At 46.0% G+C, this 18,693-nt stretch overlaps 1 protein-coding gene across 1 annotated transcript in view; it reads left to right on the top strand.

Moving 5' to 3' along the window:
- LOC109878204 (voltage-dependent calcium channel subunit alpha-2/delta-2-like) overlaps positions 1-18,693 on the top strand; it is a 274,608-nt gene that overhangs the window by 55,114 nt on the left and 200,801 nt on the right. Inside the window, 1 exon segment of the mRNA XM_031785639.1 lies at positions 7,186-7,302. Within this exon segment, the coding sequence (XP_031641499.1) occupies positions 7,186-7,302 (117 nt within the window).

Genomic DNA, 18,693 nt, shown 5'->3' with positions numbered 1-18,693 from the left:
AGCTCTCCTATCATTACACTCAGTCCAGTACCAGTCAGTGTAGTGTTAGAGGTTGTTCAGTACAGTATCAGTCAGGTAGTGTTAGAGGTTGTTCAGTAGCAGCATAGTTCCAGCTGGCTGGCTGGCATACAGACAGACAGGCAGACAGACAGACAGGCAGACAGACAGACAGATAGACAGGCAGGCAGGCAGGCAGGCAGGCAGGCAGGCAGGCAGGCAGGCAGGCAGGCAGACAGACAGACAGACAGACAGACAGACAGACAGACAGACAGACAGACAGACAGACAGACAGACAGACAGACAGACAGACAGACAGACAGACAGACAGACAGACAGACAGACAGACAGACAGACAGACAGACAGACAGACAGACAGACAGACAGACAGACAGACATACTGGTGGATACAGTGCCCCTGTCCTTGGTTCCACTAGGTAGATCTGACAGGGTGTTGTCTAAGCAAAGGCCTGACTATGTGGCATAGCGCTGCGTGTGTGTGTGTATATATATATTTATGAGTGTGTGCATGTAGGTGTGCGTGTGAGTGTGTGACTTGTGTATTTTGTTTATCCTGGCTGACAGTCCCTCTGATCATGTTACACATCATGTTCTCTGTCTCTCTCTCTCCCTCTATCTCCTCATATCTCTCTCTCTCTCCTCATATCTCTCTCTCCTTCTCTCTCTCTCGTTCTTTCTCATTCTCTCTTGTTCTCTCTCGTTCTCTCTCTCTCCCTCGTTCTCTCTCTTTCTCATTCTCTCTTTCTTTCTCGTTCTCTTCCTCTGTGTCTCTAATATAAGCCTCTCCCTCAGGGCTAGTGTGTGTAAATATTTAGCTTTTGTTTCCTGTGATGCACCATGCTCAGGCTGTTTGACTCAGTGAACCAGTAGCTTTGCAGTTGATCACTCTGGCTTGGATCACTGTTGAGTTGGACTCCACTTTAGTGGCAGAGTGGATAGGCCTACAGTATTTATATGTTATATTACCATGTATGTTTTTTTGTGATGTTTTCTCTCTGCACTTACATACTTGTAAGGTTTTTTGTGACAGTGTCCCCCCCAACTCAACAACAAAGCAGAACACTCTGAATGACACATTAAGGCCAGCCACCATAGCAGACAACTCTCCTGTTCTGTCTCACTAAAATCCTCTGGAGGGTCGTGCCTCCAGTGCCAGCCATCCCTGACTGTTCTGTCTTCTCAGTCTTACTGAACTCTGACGGTCGGTCTTGGCGGTCCTGGTTTGTTGTGTCTTATCGAGCTCCTCTGGGGGGCTGCTGTGCGGTGCCGTGTCGTGCCGTTATTTCTCCCTGCCTGTGTTCTCCCTTATTGAACTGTTCCCGGGGCCTGTGGATACTGGCTCGGTCTGCTCGGCAGAGCCCGCTAATATTCCTTAATGATGTGGCATCTGTCTCTGTCACCCTCAGCCGGCACCAGCCTGATGCCTCCTATTGTGGCTGACTTCACAGAGCAATAAGCAGTCCTGTCTCTTAGACACAGACATAGGCTGCTGTCAGAGCAAACAGTAGAAAGGCCCCAACAAACAAAATTCTATTTTTCAAGTGGGAGCCGAACATAATTTTCCTTTTTATTTATTTATTATAGTTTTTCTCTTTGGAGTTATTTAGACTGTGTTGATGGCAGAATCATTTGAGGATTTCTGAGATAGCGAACATAGAGGTGTTTGAAATGATTTTGCAGCTTTCACAACTCTTTTTTAGGAAGCGGGAGTAGAGTCACGGAGGGGAAGAGATGCTGAGTTGTGATTGGACAAGCGGAGAATGGTGGCTCTCTGATTGGATAAAGATGGAGCAGAGAGAGTCCTGTTTTAACAGAGATTCTCTGGAGTGTCACCACACCCTACTCTCCATCTGCGTGTTTACACTCACACACTCTGAGCTTGGCACACAGCAACCAGTTATCATAGCTAATCGTCCGTGTGTGAGTGCACCACACATGTGTGTGTCACTCTCATGACTGCCAGGGTGAGCATATTGGCTTGGATTGGCATGCCAACTCTTTCAGATCCTGTGCTAGTGTTGCGACCAACCGACTCCATTGGCCCTATCCACACTGCAGAGCCACCATAACTGCTAGTTTCCTCCTCTGTTGTGTTAATTACAGTCATATCCAGGAAACTGTCCGGGCATCATAGACATGACTCAGTCACATCACTGATAGTCATGTCTTTTTACTGTGAAGTCACACATTTCATTATTTGAGCTTCTGACACTGCTATGATATACATACAGCATGCCCCCCCCAACACTGCTATGATATACATACAGCATGCCCCCCTCCAACACTGCTATGATATACATACAGCATGCCCCCCCAACACTGCTATGATATACATACAGCATGCCCCCCTCCAACACTGCTATGATATACATACAGCATGCCCCCCTCCAACACTGCTATGATATACATACAGGATGCCCCCCCAACACTGCTATGATATACATACAGCATGCCCCCCTCCAACACTGCTATGATATACATACAGCATGCCCCCCTCCAACACTGCTATGATATACATACAGCATGCCCCCCTCCAACACTGCTATGATATACATACAGCATGCCCCCCTCCAACACTGCTATGATATACATACAGGATGCCCCCCCCAACACTGCTATGATATACATACAGCATGCCCCCCTCCAACACTGCTATGATATACATACAGCATGCCCTCCTCCAACACTGCTATGATATACATACAGCATGCCCCCCTCCAACACTTCCAATTTCAACTGTATGCAATTTTCCCTTTCTGAATAGATCCACAAATAATTCACAAGTGATGACAAGGGTTGGATTTGAATGTAACGAATGCTGCTGAGAGCGTGTCAGTATGACTTTATAAGAAAACTGCACACAGTACTGTATGCAAATATCTAGCTAAATAAATTCATAGACAACTGAATATGTTCAATTTAGCATTTTTACTTGTGGTACCAAGTGTTTCCCTATCCCAAACATATTGCTTTCCAAATACTGTATGATCCACCAACCTCCACTTACATGTAACTGGATGCCTGGGAGAGGGCTCTAGCTGTCGTCAGACTAGTTGTGTGGTTCTTCTAGAATCTTCTAGTAGCGCACTGCATTGGGAATCGGGTGCCATTTGAGCTTCAGCCAAGGACTGCTCATTAGCGAGTGTTCCCCATAGAGATACAGTACCTGGATCCCCCTCTCTCTCCGTGGTGCTAGCATCTGTCAGAGCTGCGAGCACAGTACAATACGATCCCACTTCATTTGTCTGTGTTGGGCTGTTATTGCTGAGTTGCAGGCAGAGTACACTACAAGCACTCAGACAGGTTTGTGCTCATAGATCCAGATAGAGATATAGTCTAGTGAGGCTTAAGACAATGGTACAACATGCCCAGTGTGTATGTGACTGTCCAGAAGAGGGTGCTAGCTGCAGTCTAGTAGATATAATGAATGTACAGTATATCCCATAAAACGAGGAGAATAAAGTGTGAAATCTCGAAGGCTACTGATGCAGGTCTACCTTCATCTGTCTATTTTGTTTAAAGTGCATTCGGAAAGTATTCAGAGCCCTCTTTTTCCACATTTTGTTACGTTACAGCCTTATTCTAAAATGGATTCATGTTTTTTTCTCCTCATCAATCTACACAAAATACCCCATAATGACAAAGTAAAAACAGGTTTTTAGAAATGTTAGCAAATAAAAACTGAAATATCGGACTGCGACCCGCCGTGGTAGGTTCCAGACTGCGACCCGTCGTGGTAGGTTCCAGACTGCGACCCGTCGTGGTAGGTTCCAGACTGCAACCCGTCGTGGTATGTTCCGGACTGCGACCCGTCGTGGTAGGTTCTGAACTGCGACCCGTCGTGGTATGTTCCGGTCTGTAGACTGTTGCCGGACGCTCTGGACTAGGTACTGTAGCCGGACGCTCTGGACTGGGTACTGTAGCCGGACGCTCTGGACTGGGTACTGTAGCCGGACGCTCTGGACTGGGTACTGTAGCCGGATGCTCTGGACTGGGTACTCTTGCCGGACGCTCTGGACTGGTGAGGCGCACTGTAGGCCTGGTGCGTGGTGCCGGTACTGGTGGTACTGGGCCGAAGACACGCACCTCAGGGCAAGTGCGCGGAGCAGGAACAGGGAGTACTGGACCCTGGATGCTCACTGGTGGCCTGGTGTGTGGTGCCGGCACTGGTGGTACTGGGCTGGAGACACTCACCTCAGGGCGAGTGCGGGGAGGAGGAACAGGGCGTACAGGGCTCTGGAGACACACAGGAAGCCTGGTGCGTGGTGTTGGCACTGGTGGTACTGGGCTGGAGACACTCACCTCAGGGCGAATGCGGGGAGCAGGAACAGGGAGTACTGGACCCTGGATGCTCACTGGTGGCCTGGTGTGTGGTGCCGGCACTGGTGGCGGCACATACAACCTCTGTTTCCATACACCTACAGCAGTATGTCCAGATCTGCTTCCATACACCTACAGCAGTATGTCCAGATCTTCTGCTTCCATACACCTACAGCATTCACATACAGGTGTCATAAAGGAGAGAACCTCTGTTTCCATACACCTACAGCATTCACATACAGGAGTCATAAAGGAGAGAACCTCTGTTTCCATACACCTACAGCATTCACATACAGGTGTCATAAAGGAGAGAACCTCTGTTTCCATACACCTACAGCATTCACATACAGGTGTCATAAAGGAGAGAACCTCTGCTTCCATACACCTACAGCATTCACATACAGGAGTCATAAAGGAGAGAACCTCTGTTTCCATACACCTACAGCAGTATGTCCAGATCTTCTGCTTCCATACACCTACAGCATTCACATACAGGTGTCATAAAGGAGAGAACCTCTGTTTCCATACACCTACAGCAGTATGTCCAGATCTTCTGCTTCCATACACCTACAGCATTCACATACAGGAGTCATAAAGGAGAGAACCTCTGTTTCCATACACCTACAGCATTCACATACAGGAGTCATAAAGGAGAGAACCTCTGTTTCCATACACCTACAGCATTCACATACAGGTGTCATAAAGGAGAGCACCTATGTTTCCATACACCTACAGCAGTATGTCATAACTTCTGCTTCCATGCACCTACAGCAGTATGTCCATATCTTCTGCTTCCATGCACCTACAGCAGTATGTTTATATCTCCACTGGGAAAAAGCTCTTCTCACCTCCTGACTTTCTGGTTAAATAAAGGTGAAATAAAAACTCTTCTTGACCATTTAGCCAGACACAACAAGACAATATAGGCCAGGAGTGGGCAACTGGTTGCCCGCAGGCCTGGCCTCCCTTTTGTAGGCCTGCGGATCCATTCGAAGTCTGTTCGTGGATCAGCAGTCACTCAATTAGCCCATGTCTGCCAATCATTTTTTGGATTGGTAAGTCAGTCTAGCGGCCGGCAATCTACACATTTATTTCCACCCTATGGTAAAATGTGTAGAATTGCAGGACATGAATTTCTTTTCAAAAGTCTCTCCGCTATCAATCTTTTGCTCGCAAAGAGGCGGGGCCCCCTAACAAAATGTAACGTACGGCCCCAAAAAGGCTAGGGCCAGCTCTGACTGCATGTGTGGGTATGGATGTGGGTACCCAGACCCGCGAGCCACAGTGGCCACTCATGATGAGTTCAGATTTGACTGGCTGCCTCTCTGCACACCTACCTTTTAGCCTGACAGCGATGGATCATGGGTGATGGAGGCTGACATTTTCCTCTTCTAATCGCTGCACACAAAACACGTACATCTCAGCATATAAATAGCTCCTATTAATGATAGTTATTTATAAACTGGGGGGTTCGAACCCTGAGTGCTGATTGGCTGACAGCCGTGGAATATCAGACCTTATACCACGGGTATTTATACTGCTCTAATTACGTTGGTAACCAGTTTATAATAGCAATAAGGCACCTCGGGGGTTTGTGGCATTGCATTGCGTCGTGCCTAAGAAAAGCCCTTAGCTGTGGTATACTGGCCATATACCACACCTCCTCGGGCCTTAATTATTACCCCTCCACAATTTTTCAGGAAGTACAAGAGGAAGTAAATCAGATTTCTGTGGTTGTAATTTCACTTTTATTAATGCACCAATCAAGAGAGAGTATGTAAATGTATGAATCATCAAAACACATTCCCACACATTGCTTTCTCCTTATTACACATAGCTTACTCAGCCCCAATGTACGTAGTCTAATCACATCAACTGTACATGAAAAAAGGCTTGTGAAATAGTCCTACACTCTTAAAAAATAGCACTATCTAGAACCTGAAAGGGTTATTTGGCTGTCCCCATAGGGGAACCCTTTGAAGAACCTTTTTTGGTTCCATGTAGAACCCTTTCCACAGAGGTTTCTACATGGAACCCAAAAGGGTTCTAAATAGGACCAAAAAGGGTTCTACCTAGAATTAAAAAGGGGTATCCTATAGGGACAGCTGAATTATCCTTTTAGAACCCTTTTTTCTAAGAGTGTACTACAAGCCCACCAAGCCAGAGTGAGGGTGGTTTTGCAGTGTGAAAGTGTGCCGTATTGCACCACAGTGTAGTAGCACTGCAGTCAGGATCAGTTTTAAACCCAAGGGACGTGGCCTGCTGTGGACCACAGAGCATGTCTGCCTGCCAGAGCTCAGACCCAGAACCACTGCTGAGGACTACTTGTTCAGGTGAAACAGAGGATACTGGGAGAAGAGTCCATTTCTCTGGCTGGGTCTGACATGGCATCCTACAGTATATCCCTATAGCCTATAATGCAGCACAACTTTTGGCCAGAGCCCATAAAGATGTGCACAGCCTCTCTGTGTGGACATACATCTGTCATGATTCTGGCTTCTGGTTGGCTGTCATCGCCCCTGTTCTCGTTTCTGGTCACGCGCTTCTGTCTTTGTCTCTCCCTATTACGTTCATTATCACTTTTCACTAAGGGATCTTGGACATTTAGCTTGTGTGTGCATTTAGTGGCTGGCTTGGTATTACCCCACAGACGTCGGCTGGTTAGGGTGCACTGTCAATAAGGACAGCTCTGCCCTATTAGCTACATGAAATCACCTGCTAAGTGTGTGTGTGCTATGTTGAAAATAGAAAGCATAGCAATGGCCAGTGTTACGTGGCTCTCATGACTCACATCAGAAACTGACATACATTTTGAACTAATCTTTGACTCCTGTGTTCTCTCTGTAGATTTACAATGAGAAGAAGAGTCAGTTTGACATCAAGAGGAACAATCCCAAGGACCTGGTGGAGAGGGTGGCACGAGACATCGCCAAGCTGCTCACTAGCAAGAGGAGAGCCCTGGAGGTAAGCGGATGCTACTGCACCTGTTGAGAGAGTTGATGTTTCCAGAGGGGGCAATAGTTATTTCCATATAGGAAATAGGCCAGATTGTTCTTCAAGATGTTCAAATGTTCATTAGATGACCAGCAGGGTCAAATAATAATCAGTGGTTGTAGAGGATGCAACAGGTCAGCACCTCAGGAGTAAATGTCAGTTGGATTTTCATAGCCGAGCATTCAGAGGTCAAGGCAGCAGGTGCGGTAGAGAGAGAGTCGAAAACAGCAGGTCCGGGACAAGGTAGCACATCCGGTGAACAGGTCAGGGTTCCCTAGCCGCAGGCAGAATAGTTGAAACTGGAGCAGCAGCACGAGCATGTGGACTGGGATCAGCCAGGAGTCATCAGGCCAGGTAGTCCCGAGGCATGATCCTAGGGCTCAGGTCCTCCGGGAGGGGAGGGAGAGAGGGAGAGAGAGAATTAGAGGGAGCATACTTAAATTCACATAGGACACCAGATAAGATAGGAGAATTACACCAGATATGACAGACTGACCCTAGCCCCCCGGCACATAAACTATTGCAGCATAGATACTGGAGACTGAGACAGGGGTGGGTCGGAGGACACTGTCGCCCCATCCGACGATACCTCCGGACAGGGCCAACCAGGCAGGATATAACCCCACCCACTTTGCCAAAGCACTAGAGGGATATAAACCAACATACTACCCTGAGACAATGTTGAGTATAGCCCACGAACATCTCCTCCACCACACAAGCCCGAGGGGGGCACAAAACCGTACAGGAAGATCACATCTGTGACTCAACCCACTCAAGTGACACACCCCTCCTAGGGACGGCATGGAAGAGCACTAGTATGCCAGTGACTCAGCCCCCCTGAGGGGAGCCGGCCAGGCATAGACAGCAAGGGTGGTTCGTCGCTCCAGTGCCTTGCCGTTCACCTTCGCACCCCTGAGCCATACTACACTCAATCATAGGACCTACTGAAGAGATTCATCTTCAGTAATGACTTAAACCTCTTAAGGATCCACCCCTTTTTTCAACTTTCGTCTAAAATGACATACCCAAATCTAACTGCCTGTAACTCAGGCCCTGAAGCAAGGATATGCATATTCTTGGTACCATTTGAAAGGAAACACTTTGTAGTTTATGGAAATGTGAAAGGAATGTACGGGAATATAACACAATAGATGGGTAAAAGATAATACAAAGAAAAAAACAACTGTTATTTTCTATTTCTTTGTAATATCATCTTTGAAATACAAGAGAAAGGCCATAATGTATTATTCCAGCCCAGTTGCAATTTAGATTTTGGCCACTAGATGGCAGCAGTGTATGTGCAAAGTTTTAGACTAATCCATTGAACCATTGCATTTCTGTTCAACATTTTGTATCAAGACTGCCCAACTGTGCCTAATTTGTTTATTAATAACTTTTCATGTTCAAAACTGTGCACTCTCCTCAAACAATAGCATGGTGTTATGTCACTGTAATAGCTACTGTAAATCGGACAGTGCATATAAGCTTTCTGCCAATAACAGACATGTGTTATGTCCTGGGAAATGTTCTTGTTACTTGCAAACTCATGCTAATCGCATTAACCTACGTTAGCTCAACCGACCCATTTTAAGTTTCAACAGGAAACCAGTGCAGGGAAGGAAGTTAGCACTGATCAACTTTTGGGGTCGTAGTCAAGATTCTAGCAGCCGTATTTAGCACTAACTGAAGTTTATTTAGTGCCTTATCCGGGTAGCCGGAAGGGAACGGAATGTCCTTGAAGATAGCTATACTATTCTAGTGACTGAAAGGAAGTTCTGCAGAGGAGGGAGTATTTTAGAGGTAACCGTCCAGGGAAGACAATTATTTGCATCATGATATTCAGACAGGCTGGATAACAGAGCAGTTAATACATTAATTAGGTTGGATAACAGAGCAGTTAATATGTTTATTAGGTTGGATAACAGAGCAGTTAATACATTAATTAGGTTGGATAACAGAGCAGTTAATATGTTTATTAGGTTGGATAACAGAGCAGTTAATATGTTTATTAGGTTGGATAACAGAGCAGTTAATATGTTTATTAGGTTGGATAACAGAGCAGTTAATATGTTTATTAGGTTGGATAACAGAGCAGTTAATATGTTTATTAGGTTGGATAACAGAGCAGTTAATACATTAATTAGGTTGGATAACAGAGCAGTTAATATGTTTATTAGGTTGGATAACAGAGCAGTTAATATGTTTATTAGGTTGGATAACAGAGCAGTTAATATGTTTATTAGGTTGGATAACAGAGCAGTTAATACATTAATTAGGTTGGATAACAGGGCAGTTAATATGTTTATTAGGTTGGATAACAGAGCAGTTAATATGTTTATTAGGTTGGATAACAGAGCAGTTAATACATTAATTAGGTTGGATAACAGAGCAGTTAATATGTTTATTAGGTTGGATAACAGAGCAGTTAATATGTTTATTAGGTTGGATAACAGAGCAGTTAATATGTTTATTAGGTTGGATAACAGAGCAGTTAATATGTTTATTAGGTTGGATAACAGAGCAGTTAATATGTTTATTAGGTTGGATAACAGAGCAGTTAATACATTAATTAGGTTGGATAACAGAGCAGTTAATATGTTTATTAGGTTGGATAACAGAGCAGTTAATACATTAATTAGGTTGGATAACAGAGCAGTTAATATGTTTATTAGGTTGGATAACAGAGCAGTTAATACATTAATTAGGTTGGATAACAGAGCAGTTAATATGTTTATTAGGTTGGATAACAGAGCAGTTAATATGTTTATTAGGTTGGATAACAGAGCAGTTAATATGTTTATTAGGTTGGATAACAGAGCAATTAACATGTTTGTTTCACTCAAATCAGCTGTGCATTCATATCCATAGGATACTGTGAACACATAATTTTACCCAACCATATCTCCATTTGATAATCAGAGATTATATTCATTGAAGGAGGCCTAAGTTGGTTAATTTTTTTATAATGTCGCAGGCAAATGTCCTCTGAATCAATTTAGTTAATCATATTCATCATTTCATGAAATGTGTGTGCTGTATATTAAAACACTTGTAAACACATAGTGAGGAGAAGCACCCATAGAGGAGACCTAAAGCCTACAGGCAGAGGGGAAGCTCTGAGGGGGGATAACAGAGAGTGAGAGAGATGAAGAGAGAGGGGAGGGAGCTGTACTCCTCTCTCCTTCCCTCTGTGCTGCCTCTCAAAAGGGCCCTCAAGGCATAAGTGCTGCTGTTTTCACCAGTCAAGTCCCTTGAAGGAACATTTGAGGGTATCTTTTAACAGCACAGGGTCTCACATGAGAAGGCACAGTAACCCTGAGCAGTGCACCACAGCCTCTTCAGGGGACAGGCATGGCTAATTCTGTGGCACGGACCCTTAAAGTGAGAGGTATCACGATGTGCCCTGTGGTCGTGTCGTGTGTGGGAAGGAAATTGCACTGCTACTGACCCTCCGCTGCCTGTTTTGGCAGGGGTGCCCTGTGAGCTCAGTGCAGTGCCCAAGCCTCTCCCCTCCCCATGCCTGTGTGCCCATCGTGCCCATCCTCCTGCTGGCCTAACCTCCCGAACCACACGTCACCTCACATCCTGTCTCCACTGTTCACTCAGGAGGGAGGAGAGGAAACGAGGTGAAAAAAGAGAAGTGATGGAATGAGAATGGCCCCTGAGGCTCGGGAAAAACCAGGGAAATTAAGTTCAGAAATTCATAGATTTAAAAATGAGCAATGAGAGAGATGGTTGGAATGAGAGAGAGAGAGAGAGAGAGAGAGAGAGAGAGAGAGAGAGAGAGAGAGAGAGAGAGAGAGAGAGAGAGAGAGAGAGGGGGAGAGGGGGATGGTTGGAGAAAGAGACAGAGAGAGTGAGAGAGAGATTACTCTGGAATACGCTATAGGAGAGAACAGAGGATGGGGATTGTCACGGAATCATTTTGTGGTAATTTAAGAGTACGAGGCTCATAAAACGACATAAAACCGTTCATTTGTTTCAGTTCGCCACATTATACATTCTCACACTAAACAGAAAATTCATGACAGCTGAATCAATTCGACTCCACTCGGTATTCATACTGTATACAGTGGGAATGGAACCAGACTCCTTATGCAGAGTGGAGATAAGGATGTCTCAAACTCATATCCAGGTTGGTTGTGTTGATGTTGCTTTTTATACCAGCCAATTTCTACTTCCTCCTTAATGGTTATTTACTCCCATGCATTCTGAAAGATTGAAACCAGCACAGTAATCAGAATGGGAGCGACAAATAGCTGGAAATGTGAGTTGTGTAAATGCAAACCATTAAGTCCTTTCCTGGGATGGTCATACGTTAATATAAACTAGGTGGTTCGAGTCCTGAATGCTGATTGGCTGACAGCGTTGTGTCGTGCATAAAAACAGCCCTCGCTGTTGTACATTGGCCATATACCACACCCCCTTGTGCCTTATTGCTTAAGTAGACTGTGGGGGGAGTATGTTTATATCTGCTGATGAACAAATGCAAAGCAACTCTAAATGCTTAGTTCCAACTGCTGGAAATGGAAACCACCTCATAACACTCCAGGCTCTCTCATATACATTCATGTGAAATTGTATCCCGTCTTGGTAATGCCTCGACCCACTTGGCACAGTCTTCAGTTCAATGCCTTTTCCATGTTGGTTCAACTTAATTTCATTGAAATTATGTGGAAACAATGTTGATTCGACCAGTGTGTGCCCAGTGGGAAGCTTTGAAACAGCTGTATTGCATGCTGTTGTCATTGTAGCATGGAGACAACATCCATCCATCCGTCTCCTGGCTTCCCTTCTCACCCTCAGCGGAAATCAGTGACGTTGTCCAAAGTAAGATGTTTAGCTGTGAAGTCAAGAAACACTATTCAGTGGTTAGCAATGAGTTTTAACCAGCAGGGGCCAGCAGTTTCAGGAACTCCTCCAGAATGATGATACAGTACAGTAAACTCTGGATGTGTTATTCTGTTACATGACAGGGGCCCTCCATAACTAATATCCTGTGGAATAGAGGAAGAGAAAATAGAGTGTTGCAGACTCAGAAATGTGTGTGTGTGCCTTTGTCTATGTGTGCCTGTGTGTTTCACAAGTGTGTGTGTGTCTGTAACAAGTGTGTGTGTGTCTGCGACAAGTGTGTGTGTATATTATCTGAGCATCAAGTCACACACCTGTACACCTAGCTTTACGAGAGGTGGTTGTCTGACAGCCTTTTAACCGGGAGCATGATATAGAGGCCTCCATGTAACCCGTCAAGTGTATAAAACACCAGGCAGAAGTGATTTCTGTTGAAGTGATCTGGGCCTGCCTCTCTCTTCCCGGGTTCCTTCGACCCCGTCTCCTCTCCCTCCGCTCTGTGTCTCAGCGGCACCTGGAGGTTCAGTTGGGCTGCTGTGTCCCTGCGAACCAGGCCCACACTCCTATAAACAAAGGTGCTACCTCGAACCTTAAAGGGTTCTTCGTCTGTACCCATAGGAAAACCCTTTGAAGAACCTTTTTTGGTTGTATGTAGAACACTTTTTGGTTCCAGGTAAAAACCTTTTTCGGTTCCATGTAGAACCCTTTCTACAGAGGGTTCTACATGGATTCCGTAAGAGTTCTACCTGGAACCAAAAAGGGTTCTACATTCAACCAAAAAAAGGTTATCCTATTGGGACAGCCAAATAACTATTTTGGAAGGAGGCAGCATCATAGGGGTGTCGATCAGGGTCTGTTGGAATCGATCTCTCAAAGCACAATGATAAGGGACTGATGGAATACAAAAAGGGACCAAGGTTGATTTGATCCAGTTATGTACATCTCTGTACTCCTCCACTATAGATTTGAGTTTTTTGATCAACAGAAGTGTTTTAATTTATGAAATCTGTTCTCAAGTAGCACTCCTCTGGCGGCTCCTGGCAGACTGGCAGCTCTGGCGGCTCCTGGCAGACTGGCGGCTCTGGCGGCTCCTGGCAGACTGGCGGCTCCTGGCGGCTCCTGGCTGAATGGCGGCTCTGGCGGCTCCTGGCAGACTGGCGGCTCCGGCGGCTCATTGCAGACTGGCGGCTCCGGCGGCTCCTTGCAGACGCTCTGACAGACGGGAGACTCCAGCGGCTCCGGTGGCTCTGGACAGGTTGGCGGCTCCAGCGGCTCCTTGCAGACTGGCGGCTCCGGTGGCTCCTTGCAGACTGGCAGCTCCGGCGGCTCCTTGCAGACGGGAGACTCCGGTGGCTCTGGACAGACGGCTCTGGCGGCTCCTGGCAGACTGGCGGCTCCGGCGGCTCTGACAGACGGGAGACTCCAGCAGCTCTGGACAGACGGGAGACTCCAGCAGCTCTGGACAGACGGGAGACTCTAGCAGCTCTGGACAGACGGGAGACTCTAGCAGCTCTGGACAGACGGGAGACTCTGCTAACGCTGGAGAGGGGGGGAAGGCTCTGGCAGTGCTGGACAGACGAGGCGCACTGTAGGCCTGGTGCGTGGTACCGGCACTGGTGGTACTAGGCCGAGGACACGCACCTCAGGGCGAGTGCGGGGAGCTGCCACCGGAGGGCTGGTGCGTGGAGGTGGTACTGGATAGACCGGAACGTGCAGGTGCACTGGATTTCTTGAGCACTGAGCCTGCCCAACCTTACCTTGTTGAATGCTCCCGGTCACCCTGCCAGTGCGGCGAGGTGGAATAGCCCGCACTGGGCTGTGAAGGCGAACCGCGGACACCATGCACAAGGCTGGTGCCATGTACGCTGGCCCAAGGAGACGCACTGGAGACCAGATGCGTAGAGCCGGCTTCATGACACCTGGCTCGATGCCCACTCTAGCCCGGCCGATACGAGGAGCTGGTATGTACCGCACCGGGCTATGCACCCGCACTGGGGACACCGTGCGCTCCACAGCATAACACGGTGCCTGCCCGGTCTCTCTCGCCCTCCGTTAAGCACAGGAAGTTGGCGCATGTCTCCTACCTGGCTTCGCCACACTTACTGTGTGCCTCCCCCCAATACATTTTTGGGACTCTCGGGCTTCCATCCGCGCCGCCGTGCTGCCTCCTCATACCAGCGCCTCTCCGCCTTCAGCTCTTCCTTGGGGAATTCTCCTGGCTGTGCCCAGGGTCCTTTCCCATCTAGGATCTCCTCCCAAGTCCATTTTACCAAATAGTTCTGCCTCTCTTGCTGTTGCTGCTGCTGCTGCTGCCTCTCCTGCTGTTGCTGCTTTTCACCATGCCGCTTGGTCCTGTTGTGGTGGGTGGTTCTGTAACAGCAGATTTCCTCCTCTTCCTCTGAAGAGGTGAAACAAGGATCGGACCAAAACGCAGCGTGGTTAGAGTTCATGTTTTTTAATAAGAAAACTAAACATGAACAGAATACAAAACAATAAATGTGGCAAACCCGAAACAGTCCTAACTGGTGCAGAAAACACAAAGACAGGAAACAAACACCCACAAAATACCAAAGAATATGGCTGCCTAAATATGGTTCCCAATCAGAGACAACGATAGACAGCTGCCTCTAATTGAGAACCAATCTAGGCAACCATAGACATACAATTTACCTAGACAGGTGACAGCCCCATTAACATACAAAACTACCTAGAAAGGAAACAGCCGCATAAACATACAAAACTACCTAGAAAGGAAACAGCCCCAAAAAATACAAAACTAACTAGAAAGGAAACAGCCCCATAAACATACAAAACCCCTAGACAAGACAAAGCACATAAATCCCCCATGTCACACCCTGACCAAACCAAAATAATAAAGAAAACAAAGACAACTAAGGCCAGGGCATGACATAGCTATGACAGAAATTGCCCCGGGGCTGAATCTAGTTGCCTACCCCTGTACATATATAGTCTGTCAATGAATGGATGCTTTTGGGCTGTATTGGTGATACACATGTTGCTTTTCCTGTATATTTCACGTCATGGTTTCAGAGCTTAAATATTTCTGCACACCAGACAGACATCAATGAGTAAGAACTAACTTAGTTCCATGACAACGAGTTGGACCGCTTCCTTTCAGGTATCAAGGCAGGTATAAGCTTATGGTTTGACTTCTACAGCCAGGTGGGCGTTACAGAGTAGTGATGCTGACAGAGACTCTACAGTCATACTGATTGTGATTGTGAGGGAATGCAGGAGCTCTGACCGGACACTATGCAGGGATGGCAAAAATGCACTTGACAGAATGAGTCAGTCACCCTGCCTAAGACTCTGTTTCCCCTGGCCTGACCATGGATACCAAGACAACACAGGACGAGGGCGGGGTGGAGGAGGACGGGGACAGGAACTGTGACAGCTCTGTGTCATCTGTCATCGTGCTACACATACAGTAGATAAATCATTTACAAAGACACACACACACTCGTAGACACACACCACACACACCACACCCACACACACCACACACCACACCACACACACATACGCCACATCGCCCAGGACCCTGACCCCGTCCTAAGAGAGTCTGAAATGGTCGATGACTTGAGTCTGCATCCCAGCAATTTTTCAGACACCTCAGTGACTCACTTTAATTGGACAGGCACCCAGCACGTATCACCAATTTAAAACAGCTACATTTAGCCCTCAGTGATTTAAAGAGCCACAGACTAAAAATGTTAAATAAAAAAAGACAATTGTATCACTACTACTTTAATATGCAGTAGAGATCTCCATTATTCTCAGAGTGAAATAGCCGTCAGTGGAAGTTCACAGATAGAGAGGTGTCTGAGGAAGTGTTGGTGGAATGTGGTTGTAGATTCAGCTGGTGCTGTTGAGGAGGAAGGATCATCTGGAGGAGTGGGCACGGGGCTGACTATTGGCACGGGGCTGACTAGAGATGCTCTGTGACTTTGCAGTCATACTGATTGTGATTGTGAGGGAATGCAGGAGCTCTGTCCGGACACTGTGCAGGGATTGCAAAAGTGTGCTTGACAGAATGAATCAGTAAGCTTCTGTTTCCCCTGGCCTCACCATAGAAACCAAGTCGACACAGATGGACCAGGACCAGGAGGGGATGAGGACTGGATTGGGGAAAGCTTTGTGTCATCTGTCATCGTGTTACACATAGATAAATAATTTACAAAGACACACACATGCAAACACATGCAAGCACTCACTCATACACATACACCACATACACACACAATCATGCCTGTCCAAGTGCATGCGTGCACACAAACACACCCACCCACACACTAACAGATTCCCAGGAACCTGACCTACTCCTAAGATAGTCTAAGGTGGTCGATGACTTGAGTCTGCATCCCAGCGAGTTTTCAGATGCTTCAGAGACTCACTTTAATTGGGCAGGCACCCGGCACGATTCACCAATTTAAAACAGCTACATTTAGCCCTCAGTGCTTTAGCCAGAGACTAAAAATGTTAAATAAAACATTACACAATTGTATCACTACTACTTTACTATAGACACTGAACAAAAAATAAACATGTAAAGTGTTGGTCCCATGTTTCATGAACTGAAATAAAAGATCCCAGAAATTTTCCATACGCACAAGAAGCTTATTTCTCTCAAATGTGGTCCACAAATTTGTTTAAATCCCTTTAGTGAGCATTTCACTTTTGCCAAGATAATCCATCTACCTGTGGCATATCAAGAAGCTGATTAAACAGCATTATCATTACACAGGTGCACCTTGTGCTGGGGACAATAAAAGGACACTCTAAAATGGGCCATTTCCACCAGAGCTGTTGCCAGAGAGTGTAATGTTAATTTCTCTACCATAAGCCATCTCCAATTTGGCAATACATCCAACTTGCCTCACAACCGCAGATCACGTGTATGGCATTGTGTAGGGGAGCGGTTTGCTGATGTCAACATTGTAAAAAGAGTGTCCCATGGTGGCGGTGGGGTTATGGTATTGGCAGGCATAAGCTACAGACAACTAACACAATTGCATTTTAGTGATAGGCAATTTGAGGAGTGTTGAGATCCTAAAGCTCATTGTGAAGCCAATTTTTTTTAAGGTATCTGTGATCAACAGATGCATATCTGTTTTCCCAGTTATGTAAAATCCATAGATTAGAGCCTAATTTGTTTATTTCAATTGACGGATTTCCTCATATGAACTGAAACTCTTTGAAATTGTTGCTTGTCGCGTTTATATTTTTGTTCAGTATAGGACAGATCTCCATTATTCTCAGAGTGAAATAGCCGTCAGTGGAAGCTCACAGATGGAGAGGTGTCTGAGGAAGTGTTGGTGGAATGTGGTTGTAGATTCAGCTGGTGCTGTTGAGGAGGAAGGATCATCTGGAGGAGTGGGCACGGGGCTGACTATTGGTTATGACACTGCAGGAGGATCAGAGAGATGGTTACTGCTCTTCCTCTCTCTCTGGTGACAGGTGAAGGGAGTCTGTGGGGTTTTGTTAACAGGTTGACTCTGCATCTTTCTCTTTATGTGTTTCATCTCTGTGTCCTAGTAATAAAGACTTGAGGTATTCAACTCTAAATCACCAGAAAAGACTAGTTCTACAATACACAGATTATTCCAAACAGCACAAACATGGCAGCAGCTGGTGAGTCCACAATGCATGACGACAGCACCGGTGGCAAACGATTATGTCTCTCCTGTTGGCGTTAAGTCATGACGAATGAAGGAGTTGTCTGTCTCTAAGAGTTCTGGGAGATTTCCCTACAGCCTCGCTGCTCATTTGTAATATCAGCAATAGATCACACTAGATGACTTTCCACACACACTGACGGAATCTATCACTCTGGGATGGATTAGTCGGGACTGAGGCCACTGCCGTACATGGTCAAGTGCATAGGATACAGCATGTTTAAACAGTACAGTGAAATGCTTGCTTGCAAGCTCTTCCTCAACAATGCAGTTATACAAAGCCATATACAAGAAATACACATAAGAATATACAGTACCAATCAGGGAAAGGAATACTAATCAGGGTTAAAGTGACTGAGCAGCAGGATAAATATTATAAATAGTAGCAGCAGTGTATATGGTAGTGTGTTGCTCCATAGAATAATGCTCCATATTGTATGTATCCACCATATATACAACTTGTAGCCACCATTTAGTAAAACAGGGAATCCATACAATGTAGCGAGTGCCAACATTGGTGATGCCAACTAGCTAACATAATGGCCTCACTCGTCAGAACATTACACATGATCCAAGCCCTCACTATTCTACCTTGCTTGGACGTTAATAGCTGCTAGCCCTTGGCATGGCTTGTGTTCATTATGGCAGCTTAATGAAGTCCCCCATAATGAGTGTGAATGAGCAGCACTTTGGAGAGGTCAGATATTTGATTAACCTAATCACTGGCTAAATCTACAACATGCTGTTAAAGTCATCTGTCTTTAAGTCGAGTTCATTTTGTATATGCTGTAAAAAAAAACATTTTTTAAAAGGA

The sequence above is a fragment of the Oncorhynchus kisutch genome, linkage group LG1, assembly GCF_002021735.2.
Source record: "Oncorhynchus kisutch isolate 150728-3 linkage group LG1, Okis_V2, whole genome shotgun sequence".
Taxonomy (NCBI): Eukaryota; Metazoa; Chordata; class Actinopteri; order Salmoniformes; family Salmonidae; genus Oncorhynchus; species Oncorhynchus kisutch.
This window is presented reverse-complemented; position numbering and strand designations above follow the sequence as displayed.